At 36.5% G+C, this 23583-nt stretch overlaps 1 protein-coding gene across 33 annotated transcripts in view; it reads right to left on the bottom strand.

Moving 5' to 3' along the window:
• Nucleotides 1-23583, bottom strand: part of LOC133253673 (regulating synaptic membrane exocytosis protein 1) — a 256940-nt gene that overhangs the window by 143751 nt on the left and 89606 nt on the right. For 12 of the 33 annotated variants that reach the window (XM_061427167.1, XM_061427170.1, XM_061427168.1 and 9 more), the window contains 2 exons: nt 19134-19223; nt 2442-2513 (listed from right to left, as the gene is read on the bottom strand). The exons of 5 other annotated variants lie outside the window; for them this stretch is intronic. In XM_061427167.1, coding sequence (XP_061283151.1) covers nt 2442-2513; nt 19134-19223 — 162 coding nt within the window. Of the gene's footprint in view, nt 1-2441; nt 2514-11472; nt 11557-19133; nt 19224-19673; nt 19767-20381; nt 20460-23583 lie in introns of all 33 variants that reach the window. 16 more of the 33 variants (XM_061427172.1, XM_061427173.1, XM_061427157.1 and 13 more) reach the window with 6 other exon arrangements.

Below are 23583 nucleotides of genomic sequence, written 5' to 3'. Positions count from 1 at the left end.
GCTCTAGGTGAGTGACCACACCTTTGTGGTTATCTGGATCATTAAGACCTTGTTTGTATAGTTTCTCTGTGTATTCCTGCCACCTCTTCTTAATCTCTTCTGCTTCTGTTAGGTCCTAGCCATTTCTGTCCTTTATTGTGCCCATCTTTGCATGAAATGTTCCCTTAGTATCTCCAATATTCTTAACATTTTTTTTTTTCTTTATTTCTCATGTGTTCCCCAACCTGAACCCTCCTCCCTCCTCCCTCCCCACACCATCCCTCTGGGTCATCCCAGTGCACCAGCCCCAAGCATCCTTGAAGTGATATCTAGTCTTTCCCACTCTACTATTTTCCTCTTTTTTTTCTCTCTCTTTTTGCATTGTTCACTTAAGAAGGCTTCCTTTTCTCTCCTTGCCATTCTCTGCAACTTTGCATTCAGTTGGGTATATCTTTCCCTTTCGCCTTTGCCTTTTACTTCTCTTTTTTCCCTCAGATATTTGTATGGGCTCCTCAGACAACCATTTTGCCTTTTTCCATTTCTGTTTCTTTCGCATGGTTTGGTCACCGCCTCCTGTACAATGTTACAAACCTCCGCCCATAGTTCTTCAGGCACTCCTTCTGTCTTTATCTGTTTATCTATCTGTTTATCTATGTATCTATTTCTCTGTCCATCTGTGTTTTTATGTATGTACATATCTATTGAGGGCCTCCCTGGTGGCTTAGTGGTAAAGAATTTGCCTGCAATGCAGGAGATGACAGTTCAATCTCTGGGTTGAGAAGATCTCCTGGAGAAGAAAATGCAACCCACTCCAGTATTCTTGCCTTGGAAATCCAAGGGACAGAGAAGTCTGACCGACTACAGTCCATGGGATCACAAAGAATGAGACACAACTTAGCAGCTAAACCACCACTATCACCACTACTGGTCTATTTTATCTACCTGTCCATCTATGTAAGTATGTATGTATGTATCTACCTATCTATTTCTATCTCTATAAGATGGGTATGTATCTATTTATTCAGTGTCTCTGCAAAACTGAATTTCTATTCAGCACTTTTTTTGGCTCCTGGGATCCTTGTTCCATTGTAAGTTAAGTTGCCTATATAGTCCAAATCTCCATAGATCATCAGCCAGAAACCAATTCAACCTCCTCTTCACCCACGATGCTTGATGTGACTAACACCTACTCATTTTTCTAACCTCACCTAAGAGGTATTATCCTCTGGAAAGCTTTCCTTTTTTTGTTGCTCACTATTTATTCCTTGAACTGGACACGCAGCTTGGCACATATTTATTGACTGCATGGATCACTGAATTGCAGTTTTCCTGTCCACCAAGTTTCCTTCTTGTGACAGCCTTGTGGGTGTTTCCCATCTACCCCTGGGTCTTTCAATCCACTTTCCAAAGTGTCGTTCAAGTGATCTACAACTTTGGGACTCAGACCAATCATGTGGAGGGAACTGCCGTGGCTCAAGGTGTAATAAGGTAGAAGTTAAAATTCTATACCACAGCGTGTAAGGTCATTGATAGCAATCTCTAAGAATTTCTCCCGTGTTGTTTTCAGCCTCTCTCCCATCTCCTGAATCGTCCCCAGTAAACATGAGTTCCACAAACTCAAGAGGGTATTTCAGTCCTCAGTGTTTTCACATGCTGTTCCTTTCTCATAGAACATGCTCCTCTTGACACCTACTTTTATACACCTAGATTAGTTCATCTAATCTCACCTGCAGCCTCTCTTTTCCTTGTGTTCTCACTATGCCTTGTGTCACCGCTATGGCAGCTGTGACACCTGAATGCATGTATCCACTTACATCTATGTCACCCTGCACATTCTCAATACTGATGGGATGAGTGGATATATGTTAATTGGATTTTTGGTGTTTCTTTTTTACAGCTATGCAAAAATTGTTTGTATCTTGAACCTAAAAGCACTTTAAAATTTTATAAAAATTGCAAACAAAATACAAGAAATCACTTAATTTCTACATTAACTTAGCGAGTATCTTAAGTTGTAGTTATGAGTAGACTCAGATTATGCATTTGTAGAACAGATTTTAAAGAAGATGGCATCATTTGGATAAATAACAGACACTCAAAATACTTGCATATTTCAGGTAACATATTCATCAGTAACATTTCAATCATCTCAGAAACAAAATATTAATGTCTTAATATGTATATAGGACTACACTGCATTTAATCGTTTTTTAGTGATCAGAATGATCACTAAGAGAAATGCATGAGAATTTTCTTAAGCCCTAAGACTTAGGGGTTGCCTTCAAACTATCCATCTCTCATTTTTTGAATGAGGCTATCCCCATGTAGGAGATTTCTCAACAGGAATGTCTCTCTAAGCATTACAATTGTGTTTAAACACCAATCTTGTAAAATGAGAGAGGAGGTGCCCCAGAACATCTTAGTGAAACAGAAGATGCTGCACAGCACAACACCGAGCCTACCTTTCTGCATCAGAGGCAGTGCCTTTCCTAGTCTGGCTTTGGATGCTAGATCTTTCAGACTTTCTGGAGTGCCTGTGGAATGAAATGTTAAAGAAACACAAAATATATGATGAATCACGCTACAGTCATCTGGTCATCTTGTACAATGATAAAAAGCAACTGACATGGAAAATGGCAACTATTTTACTAAATGGTTTTGTCAATCCGTACTTTCTTAAAATAAAACAAAAATGAGAACGGGTGTTGTGCAGAAGACACAATTTCCCACCAGGAGGCACAGAAGCTGACACCCCACCAGTGTAGACGAGAAAGTCTACAGTCCTGATGTCAAGGAGACTCCTGCTGGCAACTGAGGCGGAAACAAACTCAATGGTGAAACGCAGTGATGAGAAACATGATGACAGTCGTGGTTTAGGTGCCGAAAGATCACACACAGGGGAAGTACTCTCCACCCTGAAAGTCTCAAACCTGATGCTACAAAGATGTTTTCCTTTGCTTTTTTTCTCCTCCAAAAATATGCTCTAGGCTGCTCTAGGGGAATGTGTTTGACATAAAGAAAACTATTTAAAAATCAACTATTCAAATTATTTTTAAAATTATCATATACTTTTGTATTTGTGTAGTATTTTAAAAAGCTAATCATCCATTGCAAACCAAAGAACTAATAAAGTTTGCAATTTACTCTATATTCTAAAAGTACTTATGTATATTGAACATTTGAAACTTGAAATGCATTTCCCACAGAAATAATGCTTATACATACAACTGACCTCCCCAAGGCAGCTTACATACATCTATCTATTCATCCTAAAATGTGTCTGGACTACAATACATTTGAAATAAATAAGAAATACTGTGGTCAAGAAGCTCACTTATTAAAAAAAAAAAAAAAACAGAGAAACTATAAAAGCAATAAAGTTTATCCTGAAGGACAGAATTCTCCAGTATTCTTGCCTGAAGAATTCCATGGACAGAGGCGCCTGGTTGGGCTACAGTCTATGGGCTTGCAAAGAGTCAGACACGACTGAATGACTCTCACTTCAGATAACTGGTTGCCTACAATATATTTTTATTTTCTGATATCCTTTCCTTCCAACAATGTTAAGGAGAAAACTCTGCTTTTTTTTTTTTTTTTTGAGATGTTATTGGCATACATCATTAGACTAGTTTCAGATGTGTGACATAATGACCACCCCAATAAGCCTGGTCTATACCCATCACCACTCAAGTCAGAAAATTTCTTGTGATGGGAACCTTTAAGACCTAGTCTCTCATCTCTATTCTTTTGATATATTAATGCCAGATGCTCCAAGTGTCCAGCACACGTCCAGTTCTGTAAGGCCCAGGGGTGCAGGAGAGCAGAGGAGTCCTGAGCACATGCCTGTGATCAATGAGGATAGTCACTGATAGACAAAGATTTCTCCTGGAGCAGAGGGAAGTACCAGGTGCAGAGCAGGAAGTGATCAGGAGGGAAGGCAGAGGAAAGAGGTCTGCAGACCCAGGGGCCTGAGCTCTAAACAACATGTGGTCCATTATCTGGGGAAATTTATACTTGGCCCCAAGCTTCTCTGGTGGCTCAGATGGTAGAGAATCTGCCTGCAATGTGGGAGACCCAGCTTTGATCCTTGGGTCAGGAAGATCTCCCAGAGAAGGAAATGGCAACCCACTCCAGTACTCTTGCCCAGAGAATTCCACAGACAGAGAAGCCTGGTGGGCTACAGTCCATGAGGCTGCAAAGAGTCAGACATGACTGAATGACTAACACACACATGTTTGGTCCCAAGAGTGTCCTGGGACCGAGAGAGCCAGAGTCCTTTGTCTCCTATGAGAAGTGTGAGAGCCAAGTGAAGACACAGAGTTTCAGGCCAGTTCCTGAAACTCACAATCACTAAGGGTTTTCACTCATTCATTGAACAAATACTGTGTTTATATGCCAGATGCTGCTCCAGCTGCTTGGGCTACATCTGCGAACAAGGTAGACAAAATTTCTGCCCTCAAACAATTTGTGTTTTATGGTAGTAAACAAACAATAAACAAGAACCCCTCAAACAAGTAAACTATATAACATGTCAGATCAATAATGAGAACAACGAGAAAAAGTCAACCAGGGCAACACAGTTCAGAGACATGCCTGAGGGACTGGGTCTCAGATAAAAGCAGGTTGCAGTTTGAAGGAAGATGCTCTGGAAGTGTGTGTGGGTGCAAAGGGCAGGACCAGAAGCAACAGGCAGGCTTTTGTACCAACTTTCTACATCCCTGCAATGAAAAGGTGATGAGCATCCTTTAGACCTTCTCTGCTTTTCTTCTATCCCTAGTCATTGCTACAAAGTCAATGGAGATTTTATTTCCTCTATAAAACTTCCACTCTTCCTCTTCTCATCTCTAACATTTAATGGGCTCACATGTAAGACTGATCATCACAGTGCCTGGTGATAGTGATGATGACAGCGCTGATATTAACAATATCAAATATCTACTAAGAACTTGCTGTCTTTTCTCATCTAAGCTCTCCCATCCAATGAAGGCATACTTCACTTTCATCCTTTTAAGAAGAAGCAGATTGAGGCTTGCAGGGGTGAAGTCAGTTGCTCTTATATGGACCTTGCCTGTCAAACCCACAGCGTAAACTGAGAGTCTATAATCTCAGTAGCTGGGAATGTGTTGCATCTGTGGCACAAACGACACTGGATCGTGGTAGCTAAAAACACGGATCCCAGAGCCAAACTGAGTTTATTCCCCACCCTCTTTCTGAATGATGAAAGAGTGATTTTCGCTGGGTGATTTTAGTCAATTTACTCAAACTCTATGTGCCTCAGGTTTCTTCTACTTGCAAAGTGGCAAAAATACTATCACCTCACAGATTTGCTAACTCTGCTGCTACTGCTGCTAAGTCGCTTCAGTCGTGTCCGACTCTGTGCGATTCCATGGACTGCAGCTTACCAGGCTTCTCCGTCCGTGGGATTCTCCGGGCAAGAACACTGGAGTGGGTTGCCATTTCCTTCTCCAATGCATGAAAGTGGAACGTGAAAGTGAAGTCGCTCAGTCGTGTCTGACTCTTAGCGACCCCATGGACTGCAGCCTACCAGGTTCCTCCATCCATGGGATTTTCTGGGCAACAGTACTGGAGTGGGGTGCCATTACCTTCTCCCTTGCTAACTCTAAATATGTCAATATTACTATTTGTATTATAGTATTTGTAGTATGACACAGAATAAGCATTTTAGTTTTAGCATTACTTAGAATAGCAAGAGATCAATGCTATAAAAGTATTATTTAAAATGATAATAATATGTATTTGTTTCCCTAAAATAAAAACTCTTACTCATCTATAAGAGTATCAACCTCAGGTCAGTGCCCCATAACTAGATGATAAATATTCACACAGAGGTTCATGTGTCTAACTTGTGTTTTTGCTTTTGTTTTTAACCCTCTATTTAAGGATGCCCCTTTTTTCTCTTCAAATGCTACAGACAATTACTCTATTGAAGATTCTTCTAAAGATTTCTACAAAGGATATGTCCTTATAATTTTTCTAACCACTTAAAAGAATCCTGGAGTTAAGTTAAAATGACATACACTTGATTGTAATAATCCAGTGTAAAGCAAGAATAGAGAAGAAAATAGAAAATTCTACTGTCTTTTCTCTGAATATATTGTACATTGTAAAGACAGATTTTTTTGGGAATAGTTTTGTGATGTGTAAACGTGCTTGTGCTCAGTCGCTCAGTCTTGTCTGACTCTTTGCAACCCCATGGACTGTAGCTTGTGAGGTTCCTCTGTTCATGGAATTTCCCAGGCAAGGATACTGGAATGGGTTGCCATTTCCTACTCCAGGGAATCTTCCCGACCCAAGGATTGAACCCACATCTCCTTCATTGGAAGGCAGATTCTTTACCACTAGTGCCACCCGGGTTAAAACCATCAATTTCTATTCATGTACTGTTTTCCTGAAACTACTGGCCACAGAATCATAAAAAAGGATCACAGTGAAAAAGAAATACCTTCTATCTTACACCATTCTTTCCTAAGCTCTTTATGGGCAGGTATTGTGTCTGTAACATCAACACCCAGCACATAGTAGCTTCTCATTAAATATATGTTGAATAAATAAGTGGTTTAAAAAGTAGTATTTTGAGTATGCTACTGGAATTTAAGAGTCTAAAAGATTATAACAAGTAAAAATCTAACTAGGACTATACAATTCAGCTTATATCAATCAATTTAGACATACATTGTTTTCTGATCATCAGTATAACATAAAATACCATATATAAGAAACGCATTCTGGTTACTGCCTTAGGCATAAGGAAGAGTTATCACTACTGGCCCAACGCATGTTCATCATGATGCAACCAGGCAGCATGGACTCAGTTTAGGGTCTTAAGCCATGTCAGAATTCAGCTAATCCATCTACACCCACCTAAATCTACAGAAAGGGAAATGAGTCCCAGGAAGGTTGAGTGACTAGTTGAGGGAAATACAGGCCACAGTCAACTGGTGAGGACACTGCTATCATGGCCCACGATCCTGCCCTTCTGCCATCCAGCAACTCTGAATGATTTGATATTCATTGAAGGGATACCTCAACAAAATCAAATAAAAACAGTGATAGCATTTCCATCATGTCTTAGCTATTTTGGGTTCTAACATGCATTTTGTTACATTAAAATTTTTAATGATCTTTTATTATTCTTAAAGAATGTTTCTCTGGTTTAGGTACGCAAGAATCAGAAAATCCTCAGTTTTTTTTTTTTTCTTAATCACAACTTATAGCTGTACGATTTTGTGCCCAGTTCTTTAAAAGCTATAAAGGTCTATTCAAATATGTTATAACAACAATTATATCATTAAGTGGAAGCGAGAGAAATAATCATAAGAGTGGGGGTGTTCCTAATCAAAGTTAATTTTCTGGACGTCCTATTTTCAATTATCATTCTCTATTAGATTAAGTGTGAAGATTCATAAAATGTACTAATGAAATGCAAGGCAATTGTTAAAAATCTGTCTTTGTGATATTTTCCTTTCCTCATCAATAACTAGGCTCAATTAGAACAATTCCCTGAAGACACTGATAAACACCACTTTTCTAAAGATACTAAAATTCTATTAAAGTGAAAAATTAACATGTTAATAAAATGAAAATATAATATGTTCTGCTTTGGGGAGTAATAAGTTCTACCACATAATGTTTTAATTATAATTAACACTGATGTCATAAGAATATTTCTGTATATATTCTGGTTGATTCTCCAGATGGTCTGATGTGAAATGCAAATCTTCATCATCATGTTGTTTCCTCATAATTTTGGGAAGAAAATATTAAATTTAGATTAAGAATCTACTTAAGCAATGTTCATATGCAGTAAAGATGGATGCATACAATTTAGATACATTTACCCTTTTGCTTATTATTGATATTTATGTATATGACTACAGCCATTAAAAAGACTAAGTATTTTAGTATATGAGTATATTTCATTCCTTTAAATAAAGGACATTTTTGCAAAGCATAGATAATAAGTATTATGAAGCAAACAAAAATGACTAGTAATATACTGAATTTACAAGTGGTTCTATATTAACTCTGCACCTACACTGCAAAAGTATGAATTCTGGAAGTGGAAAAGTGGATAATTTCTTTATCCTAGAAATATTTCCAGTGGAGAAAGAAGATCCATCCACTTCGAATAAGAGGAACCACATGATATTTTTGGTTAAAAATTCCTTGGCAAGTAGCTGCTTCCAAGTTGCAAGTGTGGGCAACTACAGAAATCTGGTTACTTGCAAAAGAAATTAGAACTAGAACAGCAGAGTAATTCAAGAATTAATCTTTAACACAGTGGGATACTTTACTTTTTCTAATAATTAAAATCGCAAAAAATAGTGTTATTCCATTCATATTTCCCATTTTATCAAAGTCACATCAATAAACTGCATCTTTAAAAATATCATGTACAAAAATATGTACACGCATGCAAAAATATTTTTAATCAGAACATTAGAGTCAGTACCTTCAAGCTAGTGAAGCATTAAAATACATCTTAAAACATACTAAAAAAGAAAATATTCTATCAACTCACGTTTATTAGAATGGTCACTATCAATTTTTAATGTATTTAAAAAGAATATATGTATCTTCCTGAAAAAACATTTACCAAAAAGTAATTTAGATGATAGTAATAACGATAGTAATTTATACTTGCCTTTCACATTTAAATATGACTGATTCAACTGTGAGTACTGAACTCAGAAACTTGACGATTTAGGGTTCTATTAAAATACGTTTTTTCTAACTTGCTATTCATAAATTTTGGTTAAATAAGCAGCCATAAGTAGCTCTGAATTTATAAGAGAATTATGTATACACAGGTTCATAAAAGCTACTATTTATATATTAAAATAATGCCATTTACAAAGAAATACTTTGTTATTGGAAAGGTGATTCTTAGAAGTTTCAATATTTTTAGTAATAAAACTACAAGAAAATGTACACTAAACTTTACGGTAAAAAAAAAAAGCTAGGGCTACAGATTTACGTATTTTTTCCTCATCATTGTTTTAAAAAAATCCTACAACTTCTAGGAAATTTTTTTGATCTAGATAAACATATTCCATGTTAATTCCAAATAAAGCTATTGTACCACTTGAAATGACATCAATATTTTTTACTGTTGAAATTAAAATTATGGAGAAATGGTACATTAAAAATTTTGTGTGTGTGTACATGCGTTATGTGAAACAAGACAGCAAATCAATGCTTTCTAACTCACGAGCAAGCTCTCTTAATCAAATATTTACCTCTTGTATTACTATACTGTTTTCAAAATAATCAAGTATGCAGGACATCCAATGGCTGATAACATAAACTGTCACTGATTTTAGAATATTTTTTTAAAGTTACCCATTTCCTAGTGCAAAATTTATCTGATGGCAAATTCTTATGAACATTCACTATCTCCAAATCTGATGCCATGTTCACTTAATTTGCAAATTTTTCTAAATTAGTAAATAAAGCTTATAAGAGGTAAAAAGGAAAGCAAGTATTAAGTGTTTGCTCAGGTTACCAATGGATTTTTTTTTTCTACATCAGCTGATACAGTAATTTCTCTCTAATTTTTATGGGCACTTGTTACTCATATTTTAATAAAAGTATATTTTAAACACTATAAATAATATTCTGTTCCCTACAGTAATAAATCATAGGATCAAGCCATTTAAAATGTATTTCCCTTTGTTGAACCCAGAACTTACTTACAAATAAATTATAATAACAAGTAAAATGTATGCTCAGAATTACTTATTAGGAATAAATTATTATTTATTAGTAAGAGTTTCATTTAATAATCTTATCTAAAAGGACTATTTCTGCTTCTAAAATCTACCTTTACAATGATATATACAATCTACTAAATCAAATGTCAGAGTTAATTCAGGTTATTAAAAAACAACTAATTTTCAACTAATCCTCATCTCACATAATGTTAAGAACTGAAATTATTATTTGGATTTCCATGTTGCTTATTCTAAACCCAGTTAAACTTATGTTTATATTCATTACAAAGAGCATCATACTTAATCATCTTATACTCTGGCAGGCATTATATAAAATGAAACCCAGAACAGCCTTTCATAAAAGGAAATTTTATTTCCTTGGTGTCCATGACAGTTTTTCTTAAACACTGCTGTGATTCTAGCCATTAGAACAGTACACATAAATAAGCACACAATTAATATTTGTTAAATGGATGAGTAGCACTGTGGATGCACATTTTAAATTTTAGTATACATTATTATTTTATATTTTTATTCAAAAAGACTTTATGTTTATAATAATGTTTAGATTGGAAATTTTACTAATGTTTCTAGTCTGATTTCTATTATCCTAGAAATCGGACAGCAGTAGAAAACATTAGATTTACATTTCAAATATGTAAGTCATATTAAGGTCTTAAAGATTTAAGCATAATAACATATTTGAAAAACCTCCATAAATATCATCTTGGGGTCCAACATTTGTAAGATGACTTACTCATTTTTTTCTGAGTGATGATGTTTAGTTTTTCTTTCAAATTGTAATCCTGACGATATCTTGACAATTTACAGATACAGAAAATAAATCATATCACTCTTAACTAAAGGTACAATTACTTTACTATATACACACATACTAAAAGATAAATTAATAAAAACCTGTGTGCTGGCATGACTCCATATCTGAGATACCCCATCTGCTTATCTGCTTAATAAATGTTACCCGTGTGTTGATTGAATTTCTGCTTCACCTGAAGCAAAACAACCAAAACGCCCGAAGCCTTTCGTGGCCAGTTGGGAGAAGATATGCGCTATGTATAACAACTATCACAAAATAGGAGAACGGGGCCAACTCTTAATACAGCCCAGAAGGAAAACAAAGCAAGGGAAAAACACACTTCGGCACTTACGACATCACAGCACGGAGTGGGTTCAAAGCACTGATGTTATTTTCAAAAACCTACCTTGATGACTGACCCTAGCCCTTGACAATATTTGGCTTAAAAACACAATATTCATAAAACAGGTAAGAACCAGGTATTCTACTTTAAATCAGGGAATATATCTAAAAGCCTAAACTTCATCATTGACAAAACAAGATGGTGAAGATCAAACCATCAAACAGGACCACAAAAAGAATAGGCTCTGTGATAGTCTTTAAAATATCTTAAAGCACCTGAGAATTTTAGTCAAGTGTAAACAAAAGCAATAGTTAAATATGTTTCTAGAAAATTGAAACCCTGAAATAAATGCTCATTAAAAGAAAATTCTCCCACTGGACCCAACGTTCTTTCTTTGAACCACGCCCTGTGCATACAACTTTCATTTCAGAAAATATTCTGAGGTGCTTCATCAGAGGTGGACGCATTCAGTTTTGGAATCTCCACCTCTTGGGCTCTGCCCCCCTGAAAGAAAGGCGCAGTAACCACACGCGTCTGGCTACCCTCCACCTGATGGCCTGGCAGCCTCTGGAAGCCACTTGTCTGGGAGGAGGAAGTACCTGTCATTCTCCGGAGACGCATGCTGGATTTGAATCCTGGGGCTAGGAGGTCGTCTCCTATCTAGGGAGGGGGACCATCTACCCCTGTTTGCCCAATGAACAAGACAGGAAAAAACAGGACATTTAGTAACTCCTAAAGTAAAAGAATATATGGAACAAGAGGACTGGAAAAGCACCCCAGAAAGGCAAAGTGTAGGCTTTTTGCTTCATAATGTATTCTTCAGTTTTACAAGCCTTGGAAAGATAAATGATAATGCTGTAAGGAAAGAAAACTGGTAGCCTTATATGTGAATAGGGAAACTCATTTGGGAAGATGTCTAAAATATAGTAAGTGTATTTTTTTTTTCTTTTCAATGTGGTTGTGTGTGTTTGCCTATCTATAGACACATATCTCTATATATGTATGAGATATATATATGTATATGTATGTACATATAATTTTACATATATGTATATAAAACTTTATAAGTATGCATGATTAAGAATCTAGCAGATGTTGAACAAAATAGATTTAAGAAGCTGTCAGTGCTTACTTGATACAAGGTCTTGAAATTACTGGATTAAAGTGGCAAAGATGAGGTATGTACATTTGATACAAGGCAGAAGAAATAAATGTACTCTCTAGTGTAGAAACAATGACACAAAGAAATAACTCACAGAAATGCTACTAGTGACATCTACATAAGTTTCCTTGGCGAAAACTGAGGGTTAATAATTGAAATTAAAATATTGTGAACAAAATCCACTGATGTATAGAAGTGGGAAATGCAGATAAATGCCACAGTAAAATAGCATTACCTTTAAAATAGTCTGCTAATCTTAACTTGCAAAAGGATCTATCAGTGAGTTACATAGTTGTTTTCTTATTTCAGCATTTAGAAGAATACTAATTTTTTATGATTAACAATCAAATGAACTTTCAAAACTTGGTTCATTTTTTTGTTCAGCTATCTTGATATTAAGTCTGTGTAACTACAAATTACAAAAATCTGGGCAAATACTGAAAAGAGGCAGTAAGGGACTAAACAGCCCTATTTTGGAAATTTTAATGTATTAGATATGCACATTGCAAGCAGGATAATTTCTCTGCATACTGGCTTCCTCATATGTAACAAAGAATCACTGAATGATGTTTAAGGCTCATCTAACCATAAGATTTTATAACAATCCAAAGAAGATCAGTCATAATATCTTTTAAAAGCCATCTTTCCTTGCCGTTAATAGCTTGGCTTCCTGGATTTATCAATCTGCACAAAAGCAGCAGAGGGCTACAGACATGACCAGGGTAGCCTTGGTCAGCAGGCTCTCATCTCTGAGAGCCCCCAGGAAACCTGTTCATCATCTCTCAGCTTTGGATGGATTCAAGGAGGGCTGTGCGCAATCGGTACAGCAAGTAGAGATACTCAGTAGCAGAATTTGGGCACAAGACAAAATTGTGTGGCATGTCCTCTGTAATGTGTTACACGTTTGTGAAGGCAAAAATAAAGTTGCATTCAAGTGAGTTAATTATTTTAAATGATTTAAATAGCTGGTCAATTCAGTTGGAATGCTTGAAAAAATATCTTTTCACTGACTTTTGCTCTGCAGACACAATAAAGAAAAATATTTCTAAAGTTTTTAAAGAGAATTACAGCTATAGTGTTTTCTACATGAAATTGTACTCAGTCATGAGAAAGCTTAAGGTGTTCTTTGAAAATACACATATAGAGTCATTATGATTTTCTTTGAACAGTTGTGAAGGAATAAATAGTATTCACTCAACAGGATTATGAATAACCTTGCTTCCTGAGGCAAAATTCCAGTCCTTGTGTTTATTTAAGTGCAAAAATTAAAGAAAATGCTATAATTATGAAACATGCAAGGAAAGCCATGAAGAAGAGAGACGTACATTTAGAAGCAAGCCACAGTGAATGCAAGCTATTAAAAGGGAAATTCTGAAGAAACATTTAGCATCATACATTTATATCTGTACACTCAAAGTCCTTCTGAATATGCTGATATGTAGTCCCAGTAAAAGCAAGGTTTGCTTTTCCCTTGTATCTTGGATATGATAAGAGCAAGATCAACTTATACCTATTTTTTCACCCAAAGATCAGAGATTACCTAAGTTTTAATAACATACATTTATGAGCACTAAATATACTAATGTTTTATATGTTTTTAAAATGTGTGCAACTTCTTTCTCTGTTCCTACTGCCAAACAGATGAAGAGGATCAAAGTTTGAATCTTTATTCGTTATTACTGAATGAAACACCTTCCACATGCATTTTCATGCTAGAAGTGAAAAAGGCACGCTACGCTGGGGGCATTCATTGCAAATCTGAACTACAACAGCTGCTTCTTTATTTCTCCTTCCAAATCATCTTGCCTGCAAGTTACATTAATAATGCTTTAATCTCAGATACTTTAAACTCATTAATTCAGGAAGTCTGTTTACTGAGAGCTCATCCTTTTCACTGGCCTCAAAACAGGGGGCAAAGGTCCCTCTGATGGCTGTGGGACTGAAGGAACAGGCTGCAGAGGAGGTCCCTAAATAAGGGTCTACAAAGTTTTGTTTGGCTTTGTTTTGGCAGTGATATCAACTATGCACAGCACAGAATAAATAATGAATAAATATTTGCAAATATTTAAGTAGATAATAAAGAGGATAAGATTTGAGGTTTGGGGGTAATACTAGTAAGAAATGAGAAACTAAACTGAGAAATCGATAGTGGTGAGGCAATACAAGGACTTAGAACTGACTGTCCTCAGCAAGCAATCAAATGGTTCTTATCTTGGGGCTTTTCCCTACCATGGATATACCTTAAGCCAAATGCATGTGTATTTAAATGTGTAACTAGTATTTATGCTTGCATGTGTACACAGCTTTCAGTGGTGCACAACTCTTGGCAGGGCTGTTTTAGTTACCTGAAAGAGAAAGTTTTTGGAAATGCAAATCCTTCATTCCATAAGCTGCACACATAAAAAGTATCTGTGAAGTTCTGTAATATTAGAAACCAAACCTGACCAAAGGAGAGAATTGATTACATTTATTTTCATGGTCTATTCCCATTATTCATGGAGTTCTTTAAAACATTTTCCCCAATACTATTGAAAATTAAAATTAATATAGGTACTTACATTTTGGAATAAGGTTTATCTATTTCAATTCAAGTTAACAGTTGCTAAGTTTTAGGCAGGAACTTCTTTATCTTAGGCTCTTGTTTTCACATGGAGGGAAATTCTTTCAAGTCGTGCCTTGGGTGTCTGTCCACCACAAGGAGGGAGTAGGAGTAGGGAAGACTTTGTGGTAAAGAATCAGGCACAGATTACTTAGCCCTCTCTGATTTCCTCTTTCCAAATCAGTCTGACTGCAAAACAGCAGCCTTTTGCTGAGCCATCAGGAAGCTTACGGCCTGAAGTCTGGCTCCTGAACTTGCTCACTGTATCTATGGTGATGACTACATCTCCCACCTTGCAGTTCCTGGGTCTAGTTCACAACTGGACACAGACTTCGGAGCAGAAAATAGGGAGTGTTTTTTAAGTGCCCTCAAATCCCCAAACTGAGCATTTACTAAGTAAAAATAATAATAATAATGCTATTGCAACAAACAGCAACGACAAACCGGATATGATCCCTGCCCTCCAGGAGGAAAATCTAGTAAAAGGAAAAAAATACTTGCCTAAGTGAAACAGAAAGTATGCAATACTATGTGAATCCAGAAAACAGCATCGATAATTCTGCTTGGCAGAGAAAGGGAAGTGGGAGGGAGGTTAGGAGAAGTTCTACAGGAGATATGGTTATTTGACCCCCTTTTTGAAAAATGAGGATAAAAACAAAAAGAAAAGAGTATTTTAATTGTAACGGAAAGACAACTTCATACGAAAACTAACAGAATGATTAGTAGAGCTTATGAGAAATTTAGGGGGCAAGAATGACACTGGAAGTGGAGGAGGACTTTGGTGTAATCTGTTTTGAAGATTCTTGAAGGAGAATTGATAGGACTTCCTGTTTCACTCAATGAGACAAAGGAGCAGGAGACGTATTTCCAGATTATGTGGATGGTTAGATGTCAAATTTGTCAAAGCACAGGGACATGTCAGAAAACAAAGCATTTTGCTGTCAAAGGGTGTGAGGGGAGACAGTGAATTTGATGCCTGCAGGGTCTGCCAATCACTGAGGAACTTAGGCATTTTCAGGGGAAGGTCTGGCCTGACCAGCTCCAGTGGACTGTGGTCCTCATATGTATTAGTGTGAAAACTTTTGATAGACATTGAATTTCAGAGATGGGATGGGTGAGCAACAGAGGAAAGGTGAGAGGGAGACCGGGGGAAAAGAAGCCTGTAAAGGAGACTGACTTGACACGGAGGCGTTAGGGAATTTGTAGAGTGTGCTTGAGAAAGGAAAGATTCTAGAGGCAGCAGTGACTGTAAGATGTTGTAAAATGCTGCTGTGCCGGTAGAGGCCAAGGTAACCCATGGCAGGGTTTTAGCAAAGTGGTGGGACTGCAGAACTTTCTGGAAGGTACAAAAAAGAGGTGGCAAGTATAGACTACTCTCTGATGGACTTTAGCAAGGCTACGGTTTCTTCAAAAGGTCCAAGAAGAAGATAAAACATCTAAGAAAAGGACTCATTCTCCAGTGGCTCTAAAAATCAGTGTTTCCAGATACATAAGCGACATTCTGTTTGAAAATCTGGGAAAGGAAAGGCTAGGAGCAGACATGTAACTCACTCCTTTGAAATCAGGTACAAGGGGGAAGTGATGACCTCAAGCTGACCTTGACACAGAGAAAGGAAAGTACAATGACCTTGACTGGATCTCCTTGTAAACATGCAGTGGTATTTGCCAGAGAAGAGATGAAAGCCAGCCATTTCTATTAGACATTTTCAGTTGGGTATAACCAGTCTTTCGGATTATCTTTCATTGTAAATGAACCTCAATTTCTTGACTTATGAGTCATGACTGTATGGGGCTAAGGGTAATATGTATTTTTTCTAGTTCTGTAATCCTCAGAATACATAACAGAGGTGCTCAAACACGGAAATGACCTCCTTTGAAAACAGGATTTCCATTGGCTTATATGGAAATTTATCTCTTAACCTGGGCCAAACCATTCTCCTAAGGAAGACAAGGTCATTCTGACAGTCTGGGGGTAGTTCAGGAGAAGAACATGCTAATTGTACCTGCTGCTCCTGTATCTTGGAATCGTTAGGGATGTGTGACAGTGAGTGTTGACTCAGCTTTAAGAAGTTCATGCTTTGTACTAACACAGAACTTCCTTTGCTCCCAGGCTTAGTGAGGAAACTTCAGAAAGCCTCCTAACTAGGTAGAACACCATAGAAATGGTCATCGAGATGGTTTAGAATCAGCAAACTGCTTCACCTAAACAGGTGATAAAACTGTGGAAATGCGGTGCTATCTCAAGAAAATGAAATTATACTTCTAACAACTTTTCTCTAACATTGTGCCTACTACGTACGTATGAGGCATTAACCAGCTCTCTGCTCCATCACAAGAGCTAAGTAATCTGGAAACCCTGGAAGCCTCCCCAGTGTTTTCACGTCCCATCTGTGGATGGACAAGTGCATCTTCCAAAAAGCACAAAGCCCCCACTGCTGGCCCTGTTCTGTCCTGTCTTGAAGCTGTTCAGGGGTCTGAGCATGCATGAGCAGCATCTTCCACACCAAAACGCATCTATAATGTCTGCAAACTTCCTGATGAAAACTCTTCTCATTTTAGTTTCTTCTTGACAAGAAACTGACCCCAATAAATTAAAGATCATTAGTAATACTGATTCTTGAATTCTCACCCCTTTTTCATTTTAATGGGAAACTTCTCTCTTTTTTTCAACACATAGAGTGAACATGAGTTTCATGCATATTTTATCTTCTTCTATCAAAATTAAGTATCACAAGTGAGTGTACTCAGACTTAACTATGGCCTGTAAAATAACTGTGGCTGGATTATCTGCCTACAGGTTGGCCTGTTCTAAGGGTATTATCCGAGAGATTAAATTCAGCAGCACAAGGGTTTGTGAATTCTATAGCTTCAGAGCAACAATAGAACACGTGCTAGACAGGATTCAACAAAAGAATGACATGTCACTGTCCAATGCAGTGGCCACAGAGCACTGTGAAAAAGGGAAAGCAGAATGTCTCACTAGCAGTTTTTAATTGATTATACGTTAAAATGATAACAGTTCACATACATATTAAAGTACTAATTTTACATCTTTAAGATGGCAAGCAGAAAATTTTAAATTATGCTTGTGACTCAAATCATACTTCTAAATTAGAACTAATACAGATGATATTTAAGATGTCTGGGTGGTGTTTTGTCATCAGCAGGTTCCACTGACTCTTTCTACCCTTGATTTAACACCAACTCTAAACATATAAGGAAATAACAATATGTAAATAATATAAAATATTTTTCTTGCTACTCTTGTAATTGGGGGAGGGGAATATAAAACAAATGCAAACAGTGAAACAATTTCAATTGTGCTTTTACAAGAGCCCATAGTCATTTCAACTAAAATCTCTCCTATAAATGTAAAAAAAATTACAAAACGTAAGTTAGATTCCATTGTTTTCTAACATAAAATTTGCCAATACAAAATAATACAAAATTCAAAAGCAGATTTTTTTAGAATAATCTTATGAAGACATTGAAAATGAATATTTGAAAATGAATATGTCTACCTGAATCTATTCAATTCTAGAAATAAATGTTTCATAAACAAATGAATAGAATCAGACTATAAAGATTGCTAGAGCAAAGCTTTAAATAGCCTCAAAAGAAGAGGAAAAGTGGGTTACATTAACAGAATGAAACATTTTTATTCAGGATTTGTGATGAGGTAGTATCTTATCTCCAGTGAATGACTTCTAATTGAAGAGAGATAACATTTATAATGAACACTATCAAGTATAACCAAGTTTACTGGAATAGAAAATTCCACCGGAAAATTAGCTGCTCACATAGGCGACAGGTTAACATGTGATCACTGAATACCTTTAAATTAAAATCAGACTTATTAATTGATCAGTTAAAAGCATTAAGCAAAATTATGTATGTGTGTATATAATGTGCATTTATTTTTGTAAAGCATCAGGAAATCCATGATAAACATACCACATTTTGTTGTCAAAACATAATTTAATAACAACATGATCTATATCAAAGAGAAAGTTGATTTAATGAGTGAATGCAGATGCACAAAGGAAGTACTCTATCTAAATAAGACTCTTGTTTTTGAGCTTACAGAAGATCGTTGTTGAACCTACAGAACTATTTATCAGCAGATCTACTACGTGATTTTCTCCTTCAAATAATTCCCTGTCCCCATAACCATATCAGCGTACTGAAGGCTCCCTGAGTAGACGTAAAGAAAACCACAGAAAGGCAACAAAAGGGAAAAGCAGCAGCCAGAAGCAGTTACAAATCACATCACGCCATTCGCAACGACACGCACGGAAATATGTGTATGTGTGCCCTCGGGCTCCCCCACGTACACATATGTCTCTGCATGGACTTGGACGGGAGGGAGGGGAGAGGCAGACAGTCGGCGGGTGAACATGGATGAGCAACCTGTGAAGCTCCGTGACACGAAACACAGTGATGGGAAAAAAGGTGACTGTACAAAATGATAGGAGAGTAAGAAAGTCTTTACTGTATACCTTTCTCGTTCTGGTGAATGCAAACTAGCATCTGGTCTCAAGCAGTTGGTACTAGCACTCCTCGCCCTGTCAAGGGAGGGCTGCAGGTCACTAGTGCCAGTGCATTGCGTCCAGGGTGGAGGAGGAGGACAGAGAAAACAGAGAGAGGAAGACCGGTTAGCGAGGAACCCATCCAGGCCTGCCCCTGTTCACAAAGTGCAGAATCGCTGCGCCGCGTTCTAAGGGCTGAGCACCGACAGGACGGCCATGCACAGTTTTGTTTAGAAAGTGACACTAAACAAATATTATGCTCGAATTGCTTTGCATAATTTTTAAAAGGGTCTCAGACGGAAATAAATAAGACTAAGTCACACCTACTCATGAAAAAAACTGGATACAGAAAAAGCACTGAAACGAAATGCCTAACACTCCGTTACCAAGGACAGATGCCACACCAAAACAAAATGAAGGACAGCAGAGGAGGAAAATTTTACAACTCAGCTACTCTGGATCAAACACTAGACAGGGGAGGTGGAAGGTATGACGTCCAAACGTCCTTACCCAACCAGAATCTCATCAGTAAACCTCAGTGCTCTCGAGTGAAAACATTCATGGTGAAGGGTTTGGGTTTTGGTATGTGCAGGCAGAATTGAGCTCCACAAAGTAAAATTATCGAAAAATAAAATAAAATAAATTAATTCTCATAATTCAAATCAACAAGTAACATAGCAAAAAAAAAAAAAAAAACGAAAAAAGATGACAATGACTAGAAATCTGACATTTGAGTATGTAGATTTCATTTAGAGAAGTAGTCTAGCATAAATTTTATAATTAAAATGATCTTATTTTTACTTTCAATTGATTTTTATTAGTTTTTCTACACTGTTGAGTTGTCTCTGCTGTACAGCAAAGTGAATCAGTATATATATATGTGTATTTACTCTTTATTAGATTCTTTTCCCATATAGGTATTGAGTATTGACAGTATTGAGTAGAGCTCTCTGTGCTACACAGTAGGTCCTTATTAGTTATCTATTTTTAAATACAGTACCGTGTATATATAGTGTTTTATTTGTCAGTCCCAGTCTCCCAGTTTATCCTCCCCCTTCCCTCCCTTAAAATTATTTTTAGAAATCATTAGTGTTTCTCTGTGTATAATTAATTTTAAGAGGAAATGCTAGTGTTTTATTAGACTGTACATTTGCTATTTTTAGTAGGCTGGGGATTAGGGATTAGTTTATAACTGAGACTCACTGTTAGGACTCTTACCTGTAAATATCCCAGTCAGAACAGGTCTCTAATAAGGGCATCTTAGGCGGTAATGTTTTATAGTGCCTAACAAGATGTCTGGAACGTGGCAATGGAGACACGCAGAAAACAGAAAAATATATATGAAGTGAGTTTTATTAGAATACAAAATAAGAGGCCTAGAAAGCTAAAAAGATGAATCTTTTGTTTTTCTCAGAAGGACCACCTTGATTATTTGAAGGTAGGAATAGAACTATTAAGTATGGAATTACAGTCGTCTGTGTGCATAATTAAGATACTCTAAATTATAGTTCAAAAGCCTTAATTTGAAAAAGATCTGTAACCTATACTCTATCCAGTATCAGGCATGAAACTTACTATTTAACTCCTGATTTAATATTATACCTACTTCTTTGGAAATAACAACTCATAGTTAAAAAGCACTAACAAAATAATTCATGAAACTTGGGAATTAATATGACTAAAAGTTAATATTCTAATAAGAAGGAAAATGCTAACCAGTGTTTCAGGGAAAAGGCTGGTCATGGTACTGACCAGGCAGTAAAGCGGAGAAGATTAGGAGATGACAAAGCAGGGGCAAGTCCTTTCCACTTATTAGCTTTTGGATACAAACCCAGCAACAGGTAACAATCACTGGAAACTGGGTGAGATGGATATTAGCTGCAATCAGAATATTAATTCTGATTTGGCAGAACAAATGGCAGGAACAAGGCCTAATATCATCTGAATTCACTTAAAACCTATGAGGGCTTCTGGCTGTCTATAGGACAAACGAGTCCCAGTCAATTAATTTTTTTGATCATTTAAATTTAATAATATTTCTACAAATTTAACTATCAATTATGAAAATATATTGTCCATTTGGCTTACATTAAAGTTTGATAAATTGATAATGGATTAAACATTTGCTTAGGACATACTAAATATCAAACACCCCCTCCTCCCAGTTTATTCATGTTTATACTAATGGTTGAATCGGGAAATCTCTTAAAACATTGGTTTAAAATGTATTAAAGTACCACCTTCAAGCACCAGTCAAGGACACTTAAACTGAAGCAAATGATTCAGCCTATCTCACAAACAGTAGAATCTTCTTCTCAACTCCTAAACCTAAGGCAACTATCTTACGAAATAGATTGCCAAATAACTTTTCTAAGCAATTGGTTCAAAAATGATTTGGGGAGGAGTACACTGTAATTGGGGTCAGAAGAGAATGGAAACAATGAAAAATTGCACGCAGTTTACAGAATGAAGGTCCACATTGACTTTGCCATTTACTGACTGTGAACCTGGGTGATTCAAGTCAAATCATCCAGCCTTTTTCTACATCTGTATCACGGGAGAAATAGTCTTTGATGGGGACGCTGTCTGTGAGCATTAAATGAAATAACAGGTACAAAGGATCTAGGACACAGTAAGGAAGCCACCGCATTTTCTGTACCACATGACTTTCTCAGGACATGCTCTATGAAAAGATTATTTGATATGACAATCATAGCAGGGGATGAATTAAACGATATGGGACAGATATCTGTAGCACACAAGTTTGGTATGGTTTGCATGTAAAATCTAGGCACTGATTTTAATTTGTAAAGTTTTCAAAATATGTTTGACTTGCAAACTCTTAAATTGTTTGAACTTTGCAAAACTAACTCCTTGTCAAATGTTTTTTTTGGGGGAAAAAAACCTAATTTAGTGGAAAACTTCAAATAGAACTGATTTTGAATCCTTGCTAAATTACATATCAAATAAAACTTTCTTAGCCTCTTTCCTCAACTGGGAAATGAAGATAATAATATTAATGTGATACAACTTTGTCAGGATGATGAGAAAAAATACATTAATTAATTAGCATAGTTCTTCGTAGTCAATGAATGCTATTTTCCTTGTTTACTGAAAAGTAGTAAATCCACAGGTTTTATTCTTAAAAGTCCTATGTGAATATGACAGGCTGTATCTTGATGATAAAATTTTATAAAATGATGAAACTACTACTTTATTTTATTGAGCATATTATGACATTTTACCTTGAGAAATGAAATATAAGCGAAAGAAAAACCACATAGTTAGTAATTCTATGTATATTATTGGTGTAAGAGTATTAAAAATACCCACACTTTGGTGCCTAATAAACATGAAGGCTGTTTTTTGCTTTTGTTTTATGGTTGGAGTCATGTCAACAGGAATATGAGAAAACTTTCTGAATCAGTAAAGAAATCATTCCTATTAAACTGTTTGTCAAAACAACTAATACTAAAGCTTGAGACTTCAGCATTATGAAGAATCTGAGTTGATTTTTCTAATAGTTATGATTTTACATGATTTATCCAGTTTGGAAGCAGAACTGACATTCCTCACTTTTCACTGTGGCACTGCACAGAGAGCCATTTTTATTTCGAGGCATGTTTTATACGTGTAAAACGTTAGGGCTTATTTGTGTTAAGCACGTATTTGTGGTAAGCATATGTGCTTGTCATGGTCATGGCAGTGACCATGTTCACCACCTCAGCAGAAGCCCATGTCTTCAAAGACGCAATAAACCTGCCCGTGCAGGGGAGGATTTCCAGTACAGCTCTTTCATTCTCTTTCCTACCTACTCTTTACTGCCACAATATTTGAGTTTATCTCTGTGTTGGTTTGTTTGTTTTACTGAATTACTACTTCTTTCCTTTCTATTACTGACATAGTGACATACTATTACCCATACTGACAATAAATATGCATAGATTATCCTCTAAGTAATCTGTAAGATGGTTTATCTGAGATATGAGATCTAAGAGATGTAATAAGATGAAAATAAAGCTCTAGGTTCCAATTTCGAGGATGGTATTATGCCCCTTTTGGTCTCATCTTTAAAAAGCCTTCATACCCTTATGTGCTTTCACGAGAATGTTTGCAGTGGAGCACTTCTGAACTGGTGGCAGCATGAAGGACTGGAGGGCTTGGAAGTTTACATGTCAAATATCCTCACTCTTTATCAAGATAGGAACTGAAGCTCAGCTATTAAAAATGAAAACGGTCAAGATTTTATTAAAATCAAACAAAGAAAACAATAGAATATGAAACACACAAAAATTTAAAAAAAAAGGCTAAAACAAAGCTAACTTACAATGATGTAAACAGTAACACTGCCACGCACAGCTGATCAGATTTTTGTGCCTCGATGGGTGTATGTGGCAGGCCTGGGGACCCCTCACAGCGA

Source organism: Bos javanicus, chromosome 9, assembly GCF_032452875.1.
Source record: "Bos javanicus breed banteng chromosome 9, ARS-OSU_banteng_1.0, whole genome shotgun sequence".
NCBI lineage: Eukaryota > Metazoa > Chordata > Mammalia > Artiodactyla > Bovidae > Bos > Bos javanicus.
This window is presented reverse-complemented; position numbering and strand designations above follow the sequence as displayed.